The sequence below is a fragment of the Bufo bufo genome, chromosome 7, assembly GCF_905171765.1.
Source record: "Bufo bufo chromosome 7, aBufBuf1.1, whole genome shotgun sequence".
In the NCBI taxonomy this organism is placed as follows: Eukaryota; Metazoa; Chordata; class Amphibia; order Anura; family Bufonidae; genus Bufo; species Bufo bufo.
The window spans coordinates 70,409,538-70,431,144 of NC_053395.1; the positions used below are offsets into that span (position 1 = coordinate 70,409,538).

The 21,607-nt window shown below is 43.1% G+C and overlaps 1 protein-coding gene across 2 annotated transcripts in view; it reads left to right on the forward strand.

Moving 5' to 3' along the window:
* CARHSP1 (calcium regulated heat stable protein 1) overlaps window positions 1-21,400 on the forward strand; it is a 103,758-nt gene extending 82,358 nt beyond the window's left edge. For both annotated transcript variants that reach the window (XM_040440858.1, XM_040440859.1), the window contains 2 exons: window positions 18,708-18,830; window positions 20,889-21,400. In XM_040440858.1, the coding sequence (XP_040296792.1) occupies window positions 18,708-18,830; window positions 20,889-21,051 (286 nt within the window). In that variant the 3' untranslated portion in view covers window positions 21,052-21,400. The remainder of the gene's footprint in view (window positions 1-18,707; window positions 18,831-20,888) is intronic.
* Window positions 21,401-21,607: the final 207 nt, after the last annotated feature.

The following is a 21,607-nucleotide window of genomic DNA, read 5'->3' on the forward strand; positions in this document are numbered from 1 at the left end:
ATTGGAACAGGATGCCAGCTGAAATCATGAAGTCATGTGACCCTCCCGTATCGGCGATCGCCGCAAACCGCAGGTCAATTCAGACCTGCGGTTTGCAGCGCTTTCTGCAGTTTCTGATGCCCGCGGATCAGAAACTTTAAAATGCTCAAAATTAAGATTTTTTAACCCCCCCCCCCCGCACCCCTGAATGATTTTATGCCGGCGGGTGGTGCAGGGGGAAGTTGCAGGCGGAAGTTGCAGGCGGTGCGGCAGGCGGGTTCGCCATCTCCCGCCTGCCTCCTCTTGAATATTCATTGGTGTCCAGTGGGTATACCAGAGTGTCAGCACATTGATGACACTCTGGTATAAACGGTTGACATCTGTGCTGTGATGTCAGCCGTTTAACCCTTTCCATACCGCGGTCCGTACGGACCGCTGTATGGAAAAGGTTAACAGTCAGGGAGCTCCCTCCCTCTCCCATTGGGGGGCTGCTGTGCCTTTGCAGCCCCCAGACAGGATGGGGTCACAGAGGGAGGGAGCCCCCCCTCCTTCCCCTTCCCCGTCTGCTCAGTTGTGGCACACGAGGAAGGTTCCCATGGCAACATGACGCCTTCTCAGGCATCCTGCTGTCCATGGTGCTGAACAGATCTGTGCTAAAGGCATAGATCTGTTCAGACAAAGTGTAAGTAAAATACAGTACAATACACTATATAGTGTAGTGTATTATACAGACAACAGACCCACTGGATCTTCAAGAACCAAGTGGGTCTGGGTCAAAAAAATGAAAAAAAGTTAAAAAAAGTAGTTTTTTTTTTATTTTTTATCACTGAATAAAAAAAAATATATATAAATACACTAGACATATTAGGTATCGCCGCGTCGGTAAAGACCTGATCTATAAAACGGTCATGTTACTTTACCCGCATGGTGAACGCCATAAAAATAAAAAAATAAAAACTATGAGAAAATTGAAATTTTGTCAAAATAGTACCAATCAAACCGTCATCTCATCCCGCAAAAATCATACCCTACCCAAGATAATTGCCTAAAAACTGAAAAAACTATGGCTCTTAGACTGTGGAAACACTAAAACATGTTTTTTTGTTTCAAAAATGAAACCATTGTGTAAAACTTGCATAAATAATTTTTTTTATACATTTTAGGTATCGCCACGTCCGTGACAACCTGCTCTATAAAAATACCACATGATCTAACCTGTCAGATGAATGTTGTAAATGGCAAAAAAAAAAAAAAAAAAAACTGTGCCAAAAAAGCTATTTCTTGTTGCCTTGCCTCACAAAAAGTGTAATATAGAGCAACCAAAAATCATATGTACCCTAAACTAGTACCAACAAAACTGCCACCCTATCCCGTAGTTTCTAAAATGGGGTCACTTTTTTGGAGTTTCTACTCTAGGGGTGCATCAGGGGGGCTTCAAATGAGACATGGTGTCAAAAAAAACAGTCCAGCAAAATCTGCCTTCCAAAAACCATACGGCGCACCTTTCCCTCTACGCCCTACTGTGTGCCCGTACAGTAGTTTACGGCCACATATGGGGTGTTTCTGCAAACTACAGAATCGGGGCAATAAATATAGCATTTTGTTTGGCTGTTAACCCTTGCTTTGTTACTGGAAAAAATGGAAAATTTGGCCAAAAATCTAAATTCTGAAGTTTTATCACCATTTGCCATTAACTCTTGTGGAACACCTAAAGGGTTAACAACGTTTGTAAAATCTGTTTTGAATACCTTGAGGGGTGTTGTTTCTAGAATGGGGTCATTTTTGGGTGGTTTCTATTATGTAAGCCTCACAAAGTGACTTCAGACCTGAACTGGTCCCTAAAAAGTGGGTTTTTGAAAATTTCTGAAAGATTTCAAGATTTGCTTCCAAGCCTTGTAACATCCCCCAAAAATAAAATATAATTCCCAAATTGATCCAAACATGAAGTAGACATATGGGGAATGTAAAGTAATAACTATTTTTGTAGGTATTACTATGTATTATAGAAGTAGAGAAATTAAAACTTGGAAATTTGCAAACTATCTCAGAATGGCCTGGATAAGTCAAAGCGTTTTTAAAGTTATCAGCACTTACAGACACTGGTCAGATTTGCAAAAAGGGGTTAAGTACCAGTTCAGGTCTGAAGTCACTTTGAGGCTTACATAATAGAAACCACCCAAAAATGACCCTATTTTAGAAACTACACCCCTCAAGGTATTCAAAACTGATTTTACTAACTCTGTTAACCCTTTAGGTGTTCCACAAGAATTAAAGGAAAATGGAGATGAAATTTCAGAATTTCACTTTTTTGGTAGATTTTCCATTTTAATCCAATTTTTTCCAGTAACAAAGCAAGGTTAAACAGCCAAACAAAACTCAATATTTATTACCCTGATTCTGTAGATTACAGAAACACCCCATTTGTGATCGTAAACTTCTGTACGGGCACACGGCAGGGCGCAGAAGGAAAGGAATGCCATATGGTTTTTGGAGGGCCATGTCACATTTGAAGACCCCCTGTTGCACCCCTAGAGTAGAAACTCCCAAAAATGACCCCCATTTGGAAACTATGGGATGAGGTTGGCAGTTTTGTTGGTACTATTTTAGGGTATGTGTGATTTTTGGTTGCTCTATATTACACTTTTTGTGAGGCAAGGTAACAAAAAATAGCTGTTTTGGCACCATTTTTATTTCTTTGTTATTTCCAACGTTCAACTGACAGATTAGATCATGAGCTATTTTTTTATTTTATATACAGGTTGTTGTGCCACAGTACCAAATATGACTACTTGTTTTGGTTGTTTGTTTCAGTTTTACATAAAGCATTTTTGAAAAAAAATAATTTTTTTTGTCTCCATATTCTCCATATTTTTTTGTAGGGTCAAATTTTTTTGCAGGATGAGATGACTGTTTTATTGGTACAATTTTGGAGTGTGTATGACTTTTTGATCGCTTGGTATTACACTATGTGATGTAAGGTGACAAAAAATTGCTTTTTTGACAGTTTGTTTTTATTTTATTTTTTTACGGTGTTCACCTGGGGGGTTAGATCATGTGTTATACAGCAGGTGATTACGGACGCGGCGATACCTAATATGTATACTTTTATTTATTTATTAAAGTTTTACACAATAACAGCATTTTTGAAACAAAGAAAATCATATTTTAGTGTCCCCATATTCTGAGAGACATTTTTTTTTATTTTTGGGGCGTTTCTTAGGTAGGGTCTCATTTTTTGCGGGATGAGATGACTGATTGATTGGTATTATTTTGGGGTGCGTATGACTTTTTGATCGCTTGGTATTAAACTTTTTGTGATGTAAGGTGACAAAAAAATTGCTTTTTTACACGTTTTTTTATTTTTTTACGGTGTTCACCTGAGGGGTTAACTCATGTGATATTTTTATAGAGCAGGTTGTTACGGACGTGGCAATACCTAATGTCTACTATTTATTTATTAAAGTTTAAAAAACTAATATTTTTTAAACAAAAAAAAATCATGTTTTAGTGTCTTTATAGTCTGAGAGCCATAGTTTTTTTTATTTTTTGGGCGATTGTTTTAGGTAGGGGCTCATGTTTTTGCGGGATGAGGTGACTGTTAGATTGATACTATTTTGGTGGGGAAACACCTTTTTGATCGCTTGGTGTTGCACTTTTAGTGATTTAAGGTGACAAAAAAATGTTTTTTTAGCACAGTTATTATTATTTTTTTGACAGGGTTGACCTGAGGGGTTAGATCATGTGATATTTTTATAGAGCCGGTCTATACGAACGCAGCAATATGTATTATGTCTACTTTTCTTTTTTTTCCCCCCTATTTAAAAAAAATTAATAATAATATTTCACTTTATTTTATTTCATAGAAAAATTGGGCTGGACATAACATTTTCAAAAGATGGTTCCGCAAAAACGGAACGGATAAGGAAGACATACGGATGCATTTCTGTATGTGTTCAGTTTTTTTTGCGGACCCATTGACTTGAATGGAGCCACGGAACGTGATTTGCGGGCAATAATAGGACATGTTCTATCTTTCAATGGAATGAAAATACGGAAACGAAATGCTTACGGAACACATTCCGTTTTTAATGCGGAACCATTGAAATGAATAGTTCCGTATACGAAACACAAAAAAACAGCCCGTACACTCGCAAAAAAAAACGTTCGTGTGAACTAGGCCTAAGCCTAAAGGTGCATTTACACCAACAGATTATATGACCAATTTCTGTCCAATCGGACCAATAGTTTGTTTGTATAACAAAAATTCTGTGTGTACTAGGCCATCTAACCATTGATTGGTCAGATAATCTGTAAATGCCCCCTTATACTAGGTGCCACTTCTTGTCTATACAGATCACTTTACTGTAGTTACCGGCTTATCTGTCATTCTAAACCTGCCTGTGTATAGATAAGACCGGATCCACCATTCACAATAGGTGATTGTCAAAGCTTATCAATTCTTTCCTTGTACAATGACCTCTGCACAGGTCACAGACCATGTCTAGAAAACTCTGCCATAAAAGTCAATGAGGTACCCTCCTGACCATGGGGCTGCCATAAAGCAATATTCTTAATGCTTTGTAAATGCTGTTAAGAACAGCTCAGACAAGATGGCCGCCCTCATAATCATGCTCCGGAAATAGAATAAATAAATCTGCAATCCGAAAACAAAAACATATTAGAAAAAAGTATATGTGCTACTCTCTGGTTTTAACTGGCAGATACATTTTTTGGAGACCCATTTCCTTTAACAGCAGGATTACCAAATTTACAGTCATGGGGTCCTTCCTAGGTCCTGCAGAGGGTATAGCCAGTTTCTGATCAGATCACTGGGGCCCAATCAGACAGATATCCCTGTTGATCATGCTGCGTCACAGACTGTGGCAATCGAAGGGTAAACACAATTAGCGATACCGCCAATCCTAGCTGTAGAGCAAAAGACTGCTCTAAGAACCAGAGCTGGTTAGTTACAGTTCATTCATTTACCAGGAGAGCTCACAGACGTGCGCAGCATCCTGTAAAACAGAATTATTCACTTGAGTTGAGTCCTAGGGATATTAATATTGGCAAAACATAAAGGTCATAATGACCCAAAAAATCCCACTAGGGACGCCCCCATTAAACAGATCTTAAAACTTTAACCTTTATTATGTATCTTTCATAAAACTGTGCCCAGTTGTGGAAAATTATAATTAGAACTGGTCGGTGGGACAGGCCTCAATTATAGCTATTTTAGGGAGGTCTTTTAATATGGCAGGGATGTGCGTGTGCGATCATATACATATGCAAGCCAGACTGACATTTATTTAATTATTGCACAACGATCTAGTCACAGTATAATTACTATATAACAACTTGAGTAAGGATCCTGCGTGAAATCTTCTACTCGGTGACGTATGTCACCACGCACTGCGTGAGATTTCACGCTGGATCTTCAAGCAAGATGGTAGAACCGGGTTCTTTGCGATCAAATGGATAAGGTGAGTATTAAAAAAAAAAAAAAAAAATATATATATATATATATATATATATATATATATATATATTTCCCCAGTCGTCTCCATGACAGCACAAACTGAGATTGCCTTCCTCTGATAGGACAGGAAAAAGCACACAGAGAGGTTAAAACCCCACCCCCACCCCTCATCGCCAGTGTTTTTTCCTGTCCTGACAAGGAAGGAATGCCAGAGAGGTGCTGGGAGCTCTTCTGGGTTCCCTAGTCCTTTTTTTTCTTCGGTTTTTACCTTTTTTCTTCTCGCCCTGCTACGGCAGGGGGTCATCCGTTAGACCGGAGGTCGGTTCCGGGGTCCGGCTCTTCCCTCCTCCAGGTGCGGTCTATGCCCGGGTCACCCTCATTCATGGTGACCCCGGCGAAATTCCCTCTGCGGCGGCCCAGGCGGGCTTGAAGCAGTGCGGTAGGGCGGCTGGAGCGACGCTATGACGCGCTTCCCTCCAGTCGCCAGGTGATGACGTCGGACGCCGGGAGGCGTGGCCAGCGTCGTGACGTCACGGAGGCCGCAGCCGGCGCCAAATTCAAAAGGGACACCGATTCGGACCGCTCTGAGGCCTCTACGATTCACCCTACCTGCTGACAGCATCGTAAGTGGACGGGAGCTGAGAGGATGAGCGCCCCTACCACCACTGGCTCGGGTCCTGAGCCCCCTACCACTCTGGGCGGTGTGAGTAGCCTGCTGGCACCTTTTCTTATTGCATATTTTCCCTGCAGTGGCTGACCCTTTCCTCCCTTGTGTGTTGCAGGGAGAAAAGGAGTCTACCTCCTCTGTTAAATCCAAACCCAGGAAGTGCGGCGTCTGTTCTAAGCGCCTTCCTTCCTCAGGGTCCAAGTTACTGTGTAAGGACTGCACCTCTACCGTGGTGAAGGCAGAGTCCTCTAGTTTTATGGAGGAGATCAAGACTCTGGTCAGAACGGAGGTCCAATCAGCGTTGGCCGCTAGGGACCCCCCTGCCTCCCCTATACCCCAGCCCTGTCAGGGCCACAGACCACCCTCCTCTAGAGGCCTGGACTACTCCGGGAGTGACCTGGACTCGGCCGACTCTGTTTTGTCAGATGCGGGGACTTCGGCTAGATCTCAGGAATTGGAGGAAAGTAGTGAGTACAGGAGATTCCTCTTTAACCCAGAGGATATAGAAGAATTGATCCGAACCATCAGGGCTACTATTAAGATGGAGGTCCCTAAGAGGTCCAAGTCAGTCCAGGAGGAGATTTTCGGGGGTTTAGGGGAGAGGCACAAATCAGTGTTCCCGGTCCCGGACAATATCCAGAAGATGATACGGGCAGAATGGGAGAAGCCAGAGAAGGGTTCCTTTATCCCACGGGGCCTCAAAAGGCGATACCCCTTCGACGAAGCGGACTGTGCCGACTGGGAGACCATTCCCAGGGTGGATGCTCCCGTCGCTAAGGTAGCGAAACGTACGGTCCTTCCGTTTGAGGACGCAGCGCAGCTCAAGGACCCCCTAGATAGGAAAGCCGAGAGTCTGCTCAAGAGAACCTGGGAAGCTACAGCAGCTCTCCTAAAACCGGGGGTAGCAGCGACATGTGTGGCTCGTACACTCGCGGTGTGGCTTGAACAACTAGAGCACCATTTAGCGAATAAGGCCCCTCGGGAGGAGATCCTGGATAGTATTCCTCTTCTGAAGAAGGCTACTTTCTTCCTTGCTGATGCCGCTGCAGAATCGGTTAGGCTTTCTGCCCGCACGGCGGTTCTGTCCAGTACCACCAGACGGGTACTATGGCTTAAAGCCTGGTCGGGCGACTCCGTATCGAAAAACAGGCTGATATCCCTACCCTTTCACGGTCAGTACGTGTTCGGGTCCGACCTGGACAAAATCCTTGAGAATGCCACGGACCGTAAGAAGGGCTTTCCAGAGGACAAATCCAAGTCCAGGAGACAGTTTTTTCGGAGGCCCCAGCAGGATCCCAGGGCCGATAGGAGGAGCCGCGAGGGTCGCGGATTTACGAGAGGCGGGAGAGGAAAAGGTTTTTTCCTTAATCCCAACAGGGGAGATCCCTCTCCCTCTTCATCAAAACAATGACATCATCCCGGTCGGAGGAAGGCTCAGCTCCTTTCTAGGGGTTTGGGAGCAAACCATCACGGATCCATATATATTAGGCATCGTAGAACATGGCTACACTATAGAACTGGATTCCCTTCCTCCGCAGAGGTTCGTCCTGACCAAGCTCACCAGGGGCCTCGAGTCTCCCTTATCCGAGGGCGTAAGAAACTTATTACGCCTGGGGGCAGTAGAAAAGGTACCCGCCAGAGATTTGGGGAAGGGTCACTATTCCCCCTTATTCCTGGTCCGGAAATCGAATGGCAATTTTCGGACCATCATAAATTTGAAACCCCTGAACAAACACATCACCTACCACAAGTTCAGGATGGAGACAGTCAAGTCAGCGGTGAAGCTCATCAAGAGAGGGTCTATGATGGCTACAATAGACCTCTCCGACGCATACTTCCACATCCCAATACAGGTCCGTTCCAGAAGATATCTGAGGTTCGCGGTGGAGCAAGGCGGGACACTTTGCCACTTTCAGTTCAAGTGCCTCCCGTTCGGCATATCATCGGCACCCCGCATATTCACCAAAGTGATGGCGGAGGTCGTAGCCTCCCTAAGCAAGGAGGGGATAATAATCGTCCCTTACCTAGACGACCTGCTAATAGTAGCAGAATCCTCAGATCTCCTTCACAGACACATCCAGGTGGTTCTCTCGCGCCTCCAGAACTTGGGCTGGTTGATCAACCGGGAGAAGTCCGACATGTTCCCAGACCATCGGAGGGTATTCCTGGGTATTCTCTTGGATTCAGTTCTTCAAAAATCTTTTCTCCCTCCGCTAAAGGTACAGAAGCTGAGGTCAAGGGTCCTCCACTTCACCAAACAGTCCCGTTGCTCAATAAGGCAGGGCATGGAAATGCTGGGCCATCTCACCTCCTGCATCCCCGCGGTAGCCTGGGCCCAATTCCATACGAGGCCTTTACAGAAGCTGGTTCTAAAGCAATGGAATGGGTATCGATCATCCCTGGACCAGGGGCTGTCAGTGTCCCGGGAGGTAAAGGCTTCACTGGGCTGGTGGCTCAAGGCAAAGAACCTGGAATCGGGAGTTCCATGGAGGCAGGAAAGTGTGTTTTCCCTCACGACGGACGCCAGCTCTTGGGGCTGGGGGGCCCTCACGGCTTCGGAGACTTTCCAGGGGATTTGGTCCGAGGACCAGAGAGAGATGTCCTCCAACTACAGAGAGCTCCGTGCGGTGTGGGAAGGCCTCAGGTCCATCCAAATACAGGCCAAAAATCGCCACGTTCTGGTCCATTCGGACAATTCTACAGCGGTGGCTTTTATCCAGCACCAAGGAGGAACAAGACACGGTCATCTCCAGAGGCTCTCAGACCGAATCTTCCTTTGGGCAGAAAAGAATCTACAATCCCTTGCGGCAGTACATCTAAAGGGATCCCTGAATCTCCAGGCGGATTACCTCAGTCGGCAAAGTCTGGATCCAGGCGAGTGGTCTTTGTCCCAGATCGCTTTCCAACAAATTCGGGACCGTTGGGGGAATCCCATCCTAGACCTGTTCGCATCAGCAAAGAATCGCAAGGTTCAGAATTTCTTCTCCCTCAATCGGAGAGACCCATGTGTGGCAATAGACGCTTTTACCCAGAGCTGGACGACTGGCCTTGTCTACGCCTTTCCCCCGATACCAGTAATCCCAAGAGTGCTCCAAAAGTTTCAGTCCGAAAGGTGCAGACTGATTCTGGTGGTCCCATTCTGGCCCAGGAGAAGCTGGTTCGGGCTCCTCAGGTCCCTCAGCCCGGAAGATCCCATTCGTTTCCGGCCGGAGGAGGGTCTTCTAACCCAGGGTCCCATACCGCACCCCAATACCAACCTCCTCAAGCTGTCCGCTTGGATTCTGAGCAATCCCTCTTGCTAGGGCTAGGGCTCTCTGAGAGAGTAGTTAAGACCCTCTTACTCAGTAGGAAGTCTAACACCTCCAAAGCGTACCTCAAGGTTTGGAGGAAGTTCGCCTCCTGGGGAGGAGTCAGGTTCAACCAGTCCACCCCTAATTTCCCGCTTATCCTGGAATTCCTCCAGGATGGGCTGGATTTGGGTCTTGCTCCTAACACATTGCGAGTTCAGGTGTCTGCCTTGGGGGCCCTCTATAATACCAGCCTCTATGAGGTCCCCTGGGTAGCAAGATTCCTGAAAGCGGCAGATCGACTAAAACCCAGAGTCAGGAATATGGTCGCACCATGGAACCTCAACACTGTCCTTTTAGGGCTGTCAGATGTTCCGTTTGAGCCTCTGCTCTCCCCATCTATTAAGTGGCTCACTCTGAAAACCATCTTCCTAGTGGCCATATCCTCCGCAAGGAGGGTTTGCGAGCTCCAGGCCCTGTCCATACAGGAACCCTTCCTCAAGGTGCTAGACGACAAGCTCATTTTTAAATTAGACCCCTGTTTTCTCCCTAAGGTGGTCTCCTCCTTTCATAGGTCGCAAGATATAGTTATCCCGTCTTTTTTTCCTAATCCTAAAGACGAGCAGGAATCTAGATTCCACAATTTAGACGTTAGGCGTTCAGTTCTTCATTATTTGCACGCCACGGAGGAATGGCGTATCGATAAAAATTTATTTATCCAATTTGCAGGTCCAAATGAGGGTAAGAAGGCAGCTAAGAGCTCTATATCCCGCTGGATTAGATGCACCATTTCTGAGGCCTATAGAGCTTCTGGCAAGGAGGCTCCTACATCCCTTAGAGCCCACTCGGTTAGATCGGTCTCCACTTCTTGGGCTGAGAGAGCCTCTGCTTCGTTAGAACAGATCTGCAGGGCAGCTACCTGGAAGAGGGCCCACACCTTCACCAAGCATTATAGGGTGGATGTGTTTGCTGACGAGGACTTGGCCTTTGGACGTAAAGTCCTAGGTGCTGTAGTCCCCCCCTAAGTTACTTTGTTAGTTCTCAGTTTGTGCTGTCATGGAGACGACTGGGGAAATGAGTATTACACTCACCGGTAATCCGGTTTCCTGGAAGTCTCCATGACAGCACAACTTTGTCCCGCCCTTGTTTTTTTCTCTGTCAATAGACTATTTGGCTAGCTTTATGTTCTACCCCTTGTCCTAGTCCTGTTATAATACACTGGCGATGAGGGGTGGGGGTGGGGTTTTAACCTCTCTGTGTGCTTTTTCCTGTCCTATCAGAGGAAGGCAATCTCAGTTTGTGCTGTCATGGAGACTTCCAGGAAACCGGATTACCGGTGAGTGTAATACTCATATATATATATATATATATATATATATATATATATATATATATATATATATATATATATATAATAATATATATAATAATATATATATATATATATATATATAATATATAACAAGGAAGGACACCGCAGCACATCCGTAGGGGAAAAATAGTGGATCTTTATTCACCCTTGCAACGTTTCAGTCCACTTGCTGGGACTATTATCAAGCAATGCATCATACAAAAATGTGGGTATTTATGTGATCAAGTCAAGTTAATATACATAAGTGGTAATCAACAGCATATATAAAAAATATACAGCAGAGTATCTCATATATAAATGAGAAAAACATTGTGTCTGGAAAACCGTATACTCAATCCAGATATTCATATAAAACACATCATAGTATTGTGATTTATCAAAAAACATAATATAATATACAAGTGATAATCAACAAGTGTTATACTCATCACCTGTGAAAGTATAAGTGTGGGCAGGACCGACAGGAATCAGGTGGGCTCAGTGGCTGGCGGATACACTATTGCGTCTTCACCGCATGGATACGGCGTCCCGGAACTAAAGCTGCGCATGTCCGTGATGTCACTCCAGGGATAATCACATGATCCCTTACGAGATATGAAACTGTGTCTGCGCATGTCCGTGAGGTCATCCCCAGAGAAATCACATGATCTCGTACAGAGACATCACATGATCCCATAGGGAGGCGTCACCTGACAAACCGCATAGCAGTCTATTGTAGTAAGACGTCTAATGTAAACGCAAGCGTATTATATATAAGAAGTATAGGCTATTAAATCAGGATCTAACACCCCGGGTAAAAATATCGGGTGACGTGCTATCTTGCGATGCACTGTCATCCGAAAATTATGAGAAGAGAAGGGGGGGAAAACAGCGTCAGCCGCTATCCTCCCATCTCTCTCACTATGTAATAACCCTATCAGGTGAAAAACATCCTATATAGCCATAGAGTAGCGCTTGCAAACATATATTTAAGAAAAACAAAATCTAGTAGATATGCAGCTGTCACGGGATGAGTCGTGCATTTTCTAGAGTATCCACCCTCCTTTTGAGCGAACCATATCTTCCATGGGTCCTATAAGTGATAAAATAAAAAAAATATTATCCAAATATATTTAATAATAGAAGGATAAATTCTTCATATATAGATCGGCAAGGACAAGACAGCGGAAAATCATATGAATAGCCATGGTTTATATTCAACATTCAAACCCCCGGGTTTAACCGTTTGTAGTTTAAAAATCCATTCGGATTCACGCTTTTTTAGCATTTTTATGCGGTTTCCGCCAGTTCGCGGTAATGGGACATGATCAAGGATCATAAATTTTAAGTCACCTTCACCATGGCCCATATCCGCAAAGTGATGCGAGACAGGCAAATCCTTTTGTTTCTTACGAATCGAAAAGCGGTGTTGATTAAAACGGGACTTGAAATCACAAGTGGTTTCGCCCACATACAATAACTTGCATGGGCACCACAAAACATAAATTATGAAGCTTGAATCACAGGTCAAATAAAATTTGATAGGATAAATGACCCCTGTGCGGGGATGAATGAAATCACGCCCCTTCACCATGTATTTGCAGTTTACACAGTGAAGGCACGGGCTCTCTTATAAGACATGATTGGTCGAGTAGAGAATTCTGGGATGTTTCTATGTTCTGTGCTCAGAATCGGCCAGTGTTTGTTGACTATCTTACTAATGTAAGGGCTTACATCACTAAAAGTAGATACAAAAGGTATTTTCTGGGCTTGATCCCTCTTGGTACCCTGAAACAATTCGCTTCTTTCTTTTTGATTAATACGATTCAGTTGTTTTTGTAATATAGAAGTCGGATAGTGCCTTTGAAGCATTGTGTCATACTGTCAAGGGTTTTGTCTAATGAGGAGGGATCACTGACAATTCTTTTTGCTCTAGTGAACTGGCTATACGGTAATGACCGCACCATCGTCCGAGGGTGAGCACTGTCAAACCTTAGGACGGTGTTGCGGTCAGTAGATTTAGTATAAACCTCAGTGCTCAACACATTTCCCGTGCGTCGAACATTGACATCCAAAAAATGTATTGTATTTTCAGAATACTCCAGCGTGAATTGTATATCGGGAATCAGACTGTTTAGAAAGTTATGGAACAATTGTAGCTCCAATGCTGAGCCCGTCCAGATAACAAAAATATCGTCTATGTATCTCCACCACCTCAGCACATGGCTGAAGTGGTGGGACACATAGACGTAGTGATCCTCCAAATAGGAGACTACCATGTTGGCGTAAGTGGGAGCCACATTTGTCCCCATGGCCGTCCCCCTAATTTGCATATAATAATCATCCCCGAAGAGAAAATAATTATTATATAAAATCATTTGTAACAGAGCCAGAAGAAAAGTTTGTGCCTCTATAGTGTAGTCAGAATTTTCCAAAGCAGATTTCACCACGGTCATGCCCAGGTCATGCTGTATCGAAGTGTACAGACTGACGATGTCAAAGGAGGCCAATATGGCGTCCTCAGGCATCCTCACGTCTGCCAACTTTATCAAAAAATCTAAAAATCATGATCCTTTTATGATCCTTGATCACGTCCCATTACCGCAAACTGGCGGAAACCGCATAAAAATGCTAAAAAAGCGTGAATCCGAATGGATTTTTAAACTACAAACGGTTAAACCCGGGGGTTTGAATGTTGAATATAAACCATGGCTATTCATATGATTTTCCGCTGTCTTGTCCTTGCCGATCTATATATGAAGAATTTGTCCTTCTTTTATTAAATATATTTGGATAATATATTTTTTTATTTTATCACTTATAGGACCCATGGAAGATATGGTTCGCTCAAAAGGAGGGTGGATACTCTAGAAAATGCACGACTCATCCCGTGACAGCTGCATATCTACTAGATTTTGTTTTTCTTAAATATATGTTTGCAAGCGCTACTCTATGGCTATATAGGATGTTTTTCACCTGATAGGGTTATCACATAGTGAAAGAGATGGGAGGATAGCGGCTGCCGCTGTTTTCCCCCCCCTTCTCTTCTCATAATTTTCGGATGACAGTGCATCGCAAGATAGCACGTCACCCGATATTTTTGCCCGGGGTGTTAGATCCTGATTTAATAGCCTATGCTTCTTATGTATAATACGCTTGCGTTTACATTAGACGTCTTACTACAATAGACTGCTATGCGGTTTGTCAGGTGAGGCCTCCCTATGGGATCATGTGATGTCTCTGTACGAGATCATGTGATTTCTCTGGGGATGACCTCACGGACATGCGCAGACACAGTTTCATATCTCGTAAGGGATCATGTGATTATCCCTGGAGTGACATCACGGACATGCGCAGCTTTAGTTCCGGGACGCCGTATCCATGCGGTGAAGACGCAATAGTGTATCCGCCAGCCACTGAGCCCACCTGATTCCTGTCGGTCCTGCCCACACTTATACTTTCACAGGTGATGAGTATAACACTTGTTGATTATCACTTGTATATTATATTATATTATGTTTTTTGATAAATCACAATACTATGATGTGTTTTATATGAATATCTGGATTGAGTATACGGTTTTCCAGACACAATGTTTTTCTCATTTATATATGAGATACTCTGCTGTATATTTTTTATATATGCTGTTGATTACCACTTATGTATATTAACTTGATCACATAAATACCCACATTTTTGTATGATGCATTGCTTGATAATAGTCCCAGCAAGTGGACTGAAACGTCGCAAGGGTGAATAAAGATCCACTATTTTTCACCTACGGATGTGCTGCGGTGTCCTTCCTTGTTCTATATCATATACCAGGTGTGCTGCCCTGATTCTACACAGTATGTATGTATGTATATATGTATATATATATATATATATATATATATATATATATATATATATATATATATATATATATATATATATATATATATATATAATTTATATATATATATATATTACAGTTGCAAGAAAAAGTATGTGAACCCTTTGGAATAATATGGATTTCTGCACAAATTGGTCATAAAATGTGATCTGATCTTCATCTAAGTCACAACAATAGACAATCACAGTCTGCTTAAACTAATAACAGACAAAGAATTAAATGTTACCATGTTTTTATTGAACACACCATGTAAAGATTCACAGTGCAGGTTGAAAAAGTATGTGAACCCCTAGACTAATGACATCTCCAAGAGCTAATTGGAGAGAGGTGTCTGCCATTGTGGAGTCCAATCAATGAGATGAGATTGGAGGTGTTGGTTACAGCTGCCCTGCCCTATAAAAATCACACCAGTTCTGGGTTTGCTTTTCACAAGAAGCATTGCCTGATGTGAATGATGCCTCGCATAAAAGAGCTCTCAGAAGACCTACGATTAAGAATTGTTGACTTGCGTAAAGCTGGAAAGGGTTGTAAAAGTATCTCTAAAAACCTTGCTGTTCATCAGTCCACGGTAAGACAAATTGTCTTTAAATGGAGAAAGATCAGCACTGCTGCTACACTCCCTAGGAGTGGCCGTCCTGTAAAAATGACTGCAAGAGCACAGCGCAGACTGCTCAATGAGGTGAAGAAGAATCCCAGAGTGTCAGCTAAAGACTTACCAAAGTCTCTGGCATATGCTAACATCCCTGTTAGTGAATCTACAATACGTAAAACACTAAACAAGAATGGATTTCATGGGAGGATACCACAGAGGAAGCCACTGCTGTCCAAAAAAAACATTGCTGCACGTTTACAGTTTGCACAAGAGCACCTGGATGTTCCACAGCAGTACTGGCAAAATATTCTGTAGACAGATGAAACCAAAGTTGAGTTGTTTGAAAGAAACACACAACACTATGTGTGGAGAAAGAGGCACAGCAAACCAACATAAAAACCTCATCCCAACTGTGAAGTATGGTGGTGGGGCATCATGGTTTGGGGCTGCTTTGCTGCGTCAGGGCCTGGATGGATTGCTATCATCAAAGGAACAATGAATTCCCAAGTTTATCAAGACATTTTGCAGGAGAACTTAAGGCCATCTGTCTACCAGCTGACGCTCAACAGAAGATGGGTGTTGCAACAGGACAACCACCCAAAGTATAGAAGTAAATCAACAACAGAATGGCTTAAACAGAAGAAAATACGCCTTCTGGAGTGGCCCAGTCAGAGTCCTGACCTCAACCCGATTGAGATGCTGTGGCATGACCTCAAGAAAGCGATTCCCACCAGACATCCCAAGAATATTGCTGAACTGAAACAGTTCTATAAAGAGGAATGGTCAAGAATTACTCCTGACAGTTGTGCACGTCTGTTCTGCAACCACAGGAAACATTTGGTTGAAGTTATTGCTGCCAAAGGAGGTTCAAGCAGTTATTAAATCCAAGGGTTCACATACTTTTTCCACCTACACTGTGAATGTTTACATGGTGTGTTCAATAAAAACATGGTAATATATAAATTTTATTTTTTGCAGATTATCCCCTTACAGCCCTCAATGGTCATCTCAGATGCCGCGATAAGCGATGAACGCGACATCTGATGGGTTCAATGACGGGGGGGCGGCACAATCTCCGTTCCCTGTCAATGCTCCAGCTACTCATTAAGAAATGCGCTTTGTGACAAAGTAATTTGTCACAAAGCAAATTTTTTTGTGAAATTCGGCAAAGCAGCCGAATCGAAGTTTTGAGAACTTTGCTCATCTCTACTCACAGTAATAATACATTTGAAGCAAGTGCAATGTGGTTGCCTATTTCAGTAATTGTACGCCTGGGGGGATGTCTGGAAGTGTCAAATTTTTTGCAGCTTTTTAAAAAGTTCCACTTTAATAAATGTGTCCCAAAACTGATCTACTCTGCAATTCTGACCATATTTTCAGTCCACATCTGTAAGTGGTGCTGGAAGGTGCAGCGCTCCAAAAAGTTTAAAAAAAAATTCACAAGTGAATACAAAAAGTTGTGAAGCCCCTACTTCTGACTTTTTGACGTCAGAATTCTGGTGAGCAGAGCTTGATACATTCTTCAATTAATCCTTATCACGGCACAATGTGGGACATTTTTATCATACCAAAAAGCATGTCCCATGCAACTGACAGACACAGGAAGACCTGCATAGGGACCTACCTACCCCCCTTCCCCCTATTCTCAGGCTTACTGGCCACAGCCATCTACTGCATGACCACATGTGACTGCCACGTCTGGCTTTTACTTTGTTTTGCCTTACTGATGTGCCTCATTCAATCATCCAACATCTATTGTTAGACTTCTGCGATATCTTTCCTGAGTTAGACTTCTGCGATATCTTTCCTGAGTTAGACTTCTGCGATATCTTTCCTGAGTTAGACTTCTGCGATATCTTTCCTGAGTTAGACTTCTGCGATATCTTTCCTGAGTTAGACTTCTGCGATATCTTTCCTGAGTTAGACTTCTGCGATATCTTTCCTGAGTTAGACTTCTGCGATATCTTTCCTGAGTTAGACTTCTGCGATATCTTTCCTGAGTTAGACTTCTGCGATATCTTTCCTGAGTTAGACTTCTGCGATATCTTTCCTGAGTTAGACTTCTGCGATATCTTTCCTGAGTTAGACTTCTGCGATATCTTTCCTGAGTTAGACTTCTGCGATATCTTTCCTGAGTTACTTTGGCTACTGCGGAGTTCCTGGTTGTAGGGTGATTATTTCCCAGCTTTTGTAACTAGATGGTTAACCTCTCTGCTGTGGACGCAGATGTATAGGACCCAACAGATTCTTTGGCCGCCCCCAGAAAGAAAGGAAAAGCGCAGTGCTGCTGATTTTGTCATGGTCACAATGCTGTTTTATAATTTAAAAAAAGGTGTAAAGCACGGAAATAGCAGTTCCATGCTTCTGATCCGGAGCCCTAAACGCCTTGTGTAGTCATAGAGTTCCGTGATGACATTCTGGCTGCCTGCACTAGGGGAGGTTATTACTATGCAGTAAGCTCCGCTGAATATTCGACCACTGGTTTCCAATTTGAAAGAAACCCCTTTTGGCTCCATTCACAACGCTGTGTGCCATCCTCCAGTAAAACCATACGCTGCAGTTATTTTTAATGGACCTTTGTGAGACTCTGGGTCCGTTCACACGTCCGTAGAATGGGTCCGCATCCATTCCGCAATTCTGCAGAACGGGTGCAGACCCATTCATTCTCAATGGGGACGGAAAGAAAGCGGACAGCACACGTGCTGTCCGCATCCGCATTTCCGGTCCACGGCTCCCGAAAAAAATAGAACATGTCCTATTCTGGTCCACAATAGTGGAAAAGAATAGGCATTGCTATAGTGGTGCCGGTCCTGTGTATTGCAGATCCGCAATACACTACGGACGTGTGAATGGACCCTTATAGTGGTGACAAAGGGGTTAGAGCGCTCTGTAGCGTCTTTTTTTTAGCCACTAGTATTTTAGAAAATAGGTTTAGAAAATACTGTATTTTCGTCCACATCTGATCCGCACCCGTTGATTTCAACAGGGCCACAAAACAGTGTGCTGCCCACGTCTGTATGTACGTCTGAAAAAGAAATACAACCTGTCCTATTCATGTCTGTATTGTGGGCAAGAATAGGGATTTATTAAATAGTGCAGGACCTGCTGAAAGGGAAAATGCAGGATGCACATAGCCGGAATCCGTGTGTTTGCGTGTGAATGGACCCTAAGGCTGTTATTTTTGGAAGGGCTACTGAAGTAAAGGGAGGGCATGCATAGCCCACCTGTCCAGGCAGATCCCAGCCCACATTCTTGAGACTGGAGTGAGTCTCAGAGGCAGGTCCCGCACCTATCGGACATGATGGGGCAATGTTTTTGAGGCGTCGTGTACATCTGTCATGTTGTACGATGGATCCAGGTGGCAGCTGATAGACATAATTCATTGAGATTTTCCATCACTTTTAGCTGTACCTGGATAATGTAATTCTGCTGTCATCCTAAATTCTCCTTTTTCCCACAGAATTGCACGCGCTTCTGAAGGACCGTTGTACAAAGGAGTATGCAAATCCTTCTCCCGTTCTAAAGGACATGGCTTCATAATACCTGAAGATGGCGGGCCAGATCTCTTTGTACACATTTCTGAGTAAGTGTAATAACCGTCCATCCTCCATAAGAAAAGCTGGCCATGGATCATCTGAGCACATTCAGGGGCATATACATAATACAGAACACAGCACTTGACACCCCGATTCTTTATCTTTCATCTTCTAAAAGCATCATGGGAAATTAGATTTTTAAAGCTTGTTCCACTTCAGTGCCAGTTATTGCATTACCATTCATTATTGGCTTTGGCCTTGCTGACTATTTTAAGATTGATAGCTCCACTTTAAATCCTGCAGGGCCGGGGAAGCAAAAGGCCATTATATCAGTCTCTAACAATGGATCCACATGAATTATTTATAGGGTCATAAACCTCCACTTGTTTTATGGTAATTGTCATCACTTCTCAGTTTTAGTTTTTTATGTGGTTTGAGTTTTTTTTTTTCACAATACATTCATGTGGTAAACTGTAGTGTATATGCAGAATGATGTGCATCTACAGAATCAATAACCAAGTCTTATCTATTATCGCTGACTAGACAAAGTGCACTCAGAAGTAGACCAGTGGGTGAAATGGCAATCATTGGCAGGCGTTTATTTAAGACTTAACTTTTATTCCAAGTTATTAGAATTGGCAAAATAGCAATTCTGTGCTGAAGAAGGGATTTCTGAGACCACAAGAAAAAATTAGCAGAAGACCAGGAATGTTATAAAAATCAAAAGAAGATGCAGCACTGACCTGCACAATCTCCTGCACTTACAGCGCAGCCTGTGGTGCACCCAACTATGAACTGCTCAGCGACTCCATGTGACTGCCCATCACTGGCCTCAGTGGTCACTTGAAGTAATAGTGAGTCGTCGCTGCAGAGAGCAGGTATTACTCATTTTTTTAGAACATTCCCTGCCTTCAGCTCATTTTAATTTTTTTTGTGGAGGATGTAAAAAAACAAACAAAAAAAAAACCGTCAAAGGGGTTTTGTTAAATAAAAAAAAGGCTACTCTCTTCCAAAAACAGTGCCATGCCTGTGCACAGGTTGTGTGGTATTATGCTCAGCCCCATTCACTGCAGTGAAGCTGAGATGCAATACCAGACTCAACCAATGGGTAGGTGTGCCAGTGTTACTAATCGTGGAACCTAACCATACCGGTATTATTAACCGCGGTGAAGACCCTGCAGATCCCCCTCACCCATCAATGAATGGATATATTTTTGCCTACTCAGTTTTAAATGATCATCACATATAATGTGATCACTAAAAAACTGAGGGTACTATTTCTCCATATGTAGAGTGCCTACTTAGTCTTATAGGCCATGCAGTGCTCTAGGAAAAAGTTAATAGCTCTCTTTCCAAATCTGCTTTCTTTTAATAGTTTGAATGCATGTATTGTATAGTAGTCACTCCATAGAAGGGGTATTTTGGCAGGTTTATGCATAGTCTTCTCATCTGGCCCTGTCAATCAAAAGAGAAGCTGGAGGAGCAAGGTTGCACTTAAAGGGCATCTGTCAGCAGATTTGTACCAATGAAACTGTCTGACCTGTTACATGTGCACTTGGCAGCTGAAGACATCTGTGTTGGTCCTGTGTTCATATGTGTCCACATTGCTGAGAAAAATGAAGTTTTAATATATGAAAATGAGCCTCTAGGAGCAATGGGGGTGTTGCCATTACACCTAGAGGCTCAGCCCTCTCTGCAACTGCCACACCTTCTACACTTTGACTCACAGGTTCAGGCAGTGTAAAAGTGATCACTCCTGCCTGGCCCTGTCAAAGTGCAGAGAAAAAAGAGCCTCTAGGTATACTGGTAATGCCTTTGTTGCTCCTAGAGGCTCATTTGCATATAATCATAATTTTTCTCAGCAATGCAGCCATATGAACACGGGACCAACACAGATATCTTCAGCTGTCAAGCGCACATGTAACAGGTCAGTCAGTTTCATAGGTCCAGAATGAAGCAATCGGTCACTAAGTGAAAGGTATCATTACAGTCAGCTGAACTAGTCCTATAAGGCCTTGTGCTGGTTCAATAGTGAAATTCCTGGTGACAGATTCCCTTAAAAAAAAATAAAAACTTTTCATTTTTTTTCCTTTTTGCCTTCACAGTATTGAAGGAGAATATGTCCCTGTAGAAGGTGATGAAGTCACTTACAAAATTTGCACCATTCCTCCGAAACATGAGAAGAAACAAGCTGTGGAAGTTGTGATAACTCATTTAACTCCAGGAACAAAGCACGAGACGTGGTCTGGACACATCATCACTTCTTAGATCCATATAGTCAGCATCGAGTTGTTCTGTTTTTTTTTTTTTATTTTACTGTTGTCTGAAAACATTCTTTACTACTGCTTATCACTATCACTTATAAATCTTCCCACCGTGGATGCATTGGATTCTATGTTTTATCGTTGCCTTATTTCCTATAGCTGTCTATTGTCCAGAATAAATTAATAGGTCCCGGGGTTGTAATCCACTCCCTTCTTGGATATCAGAGATAACCCATTAGATTCAATCCACATAGTTAATTTCTCCCAAAACTAGTCTGATTCAAATGTTTCTCCCTCGCACCGTGTGGTATTCTGTTGCAGACTTTAGGCTGCATTCCCATGACTGTGAAAAACAGCCATCACACAACCATTTAAAGGGTTTCTACCACCAGAAATACGGTTATGTAGCTGACTGACAGTAGCGATGCGCTAATGTCAGCACTACATAACAGTATGTTTCTAACATTAGTCCCTGCAGCCCTTTTTGTAAAAAACGCACTTTTATTATATGCTAATGAGCCTCTAGGTGCTATGTGGGCGTAAAATCAGCACCTAGAGGC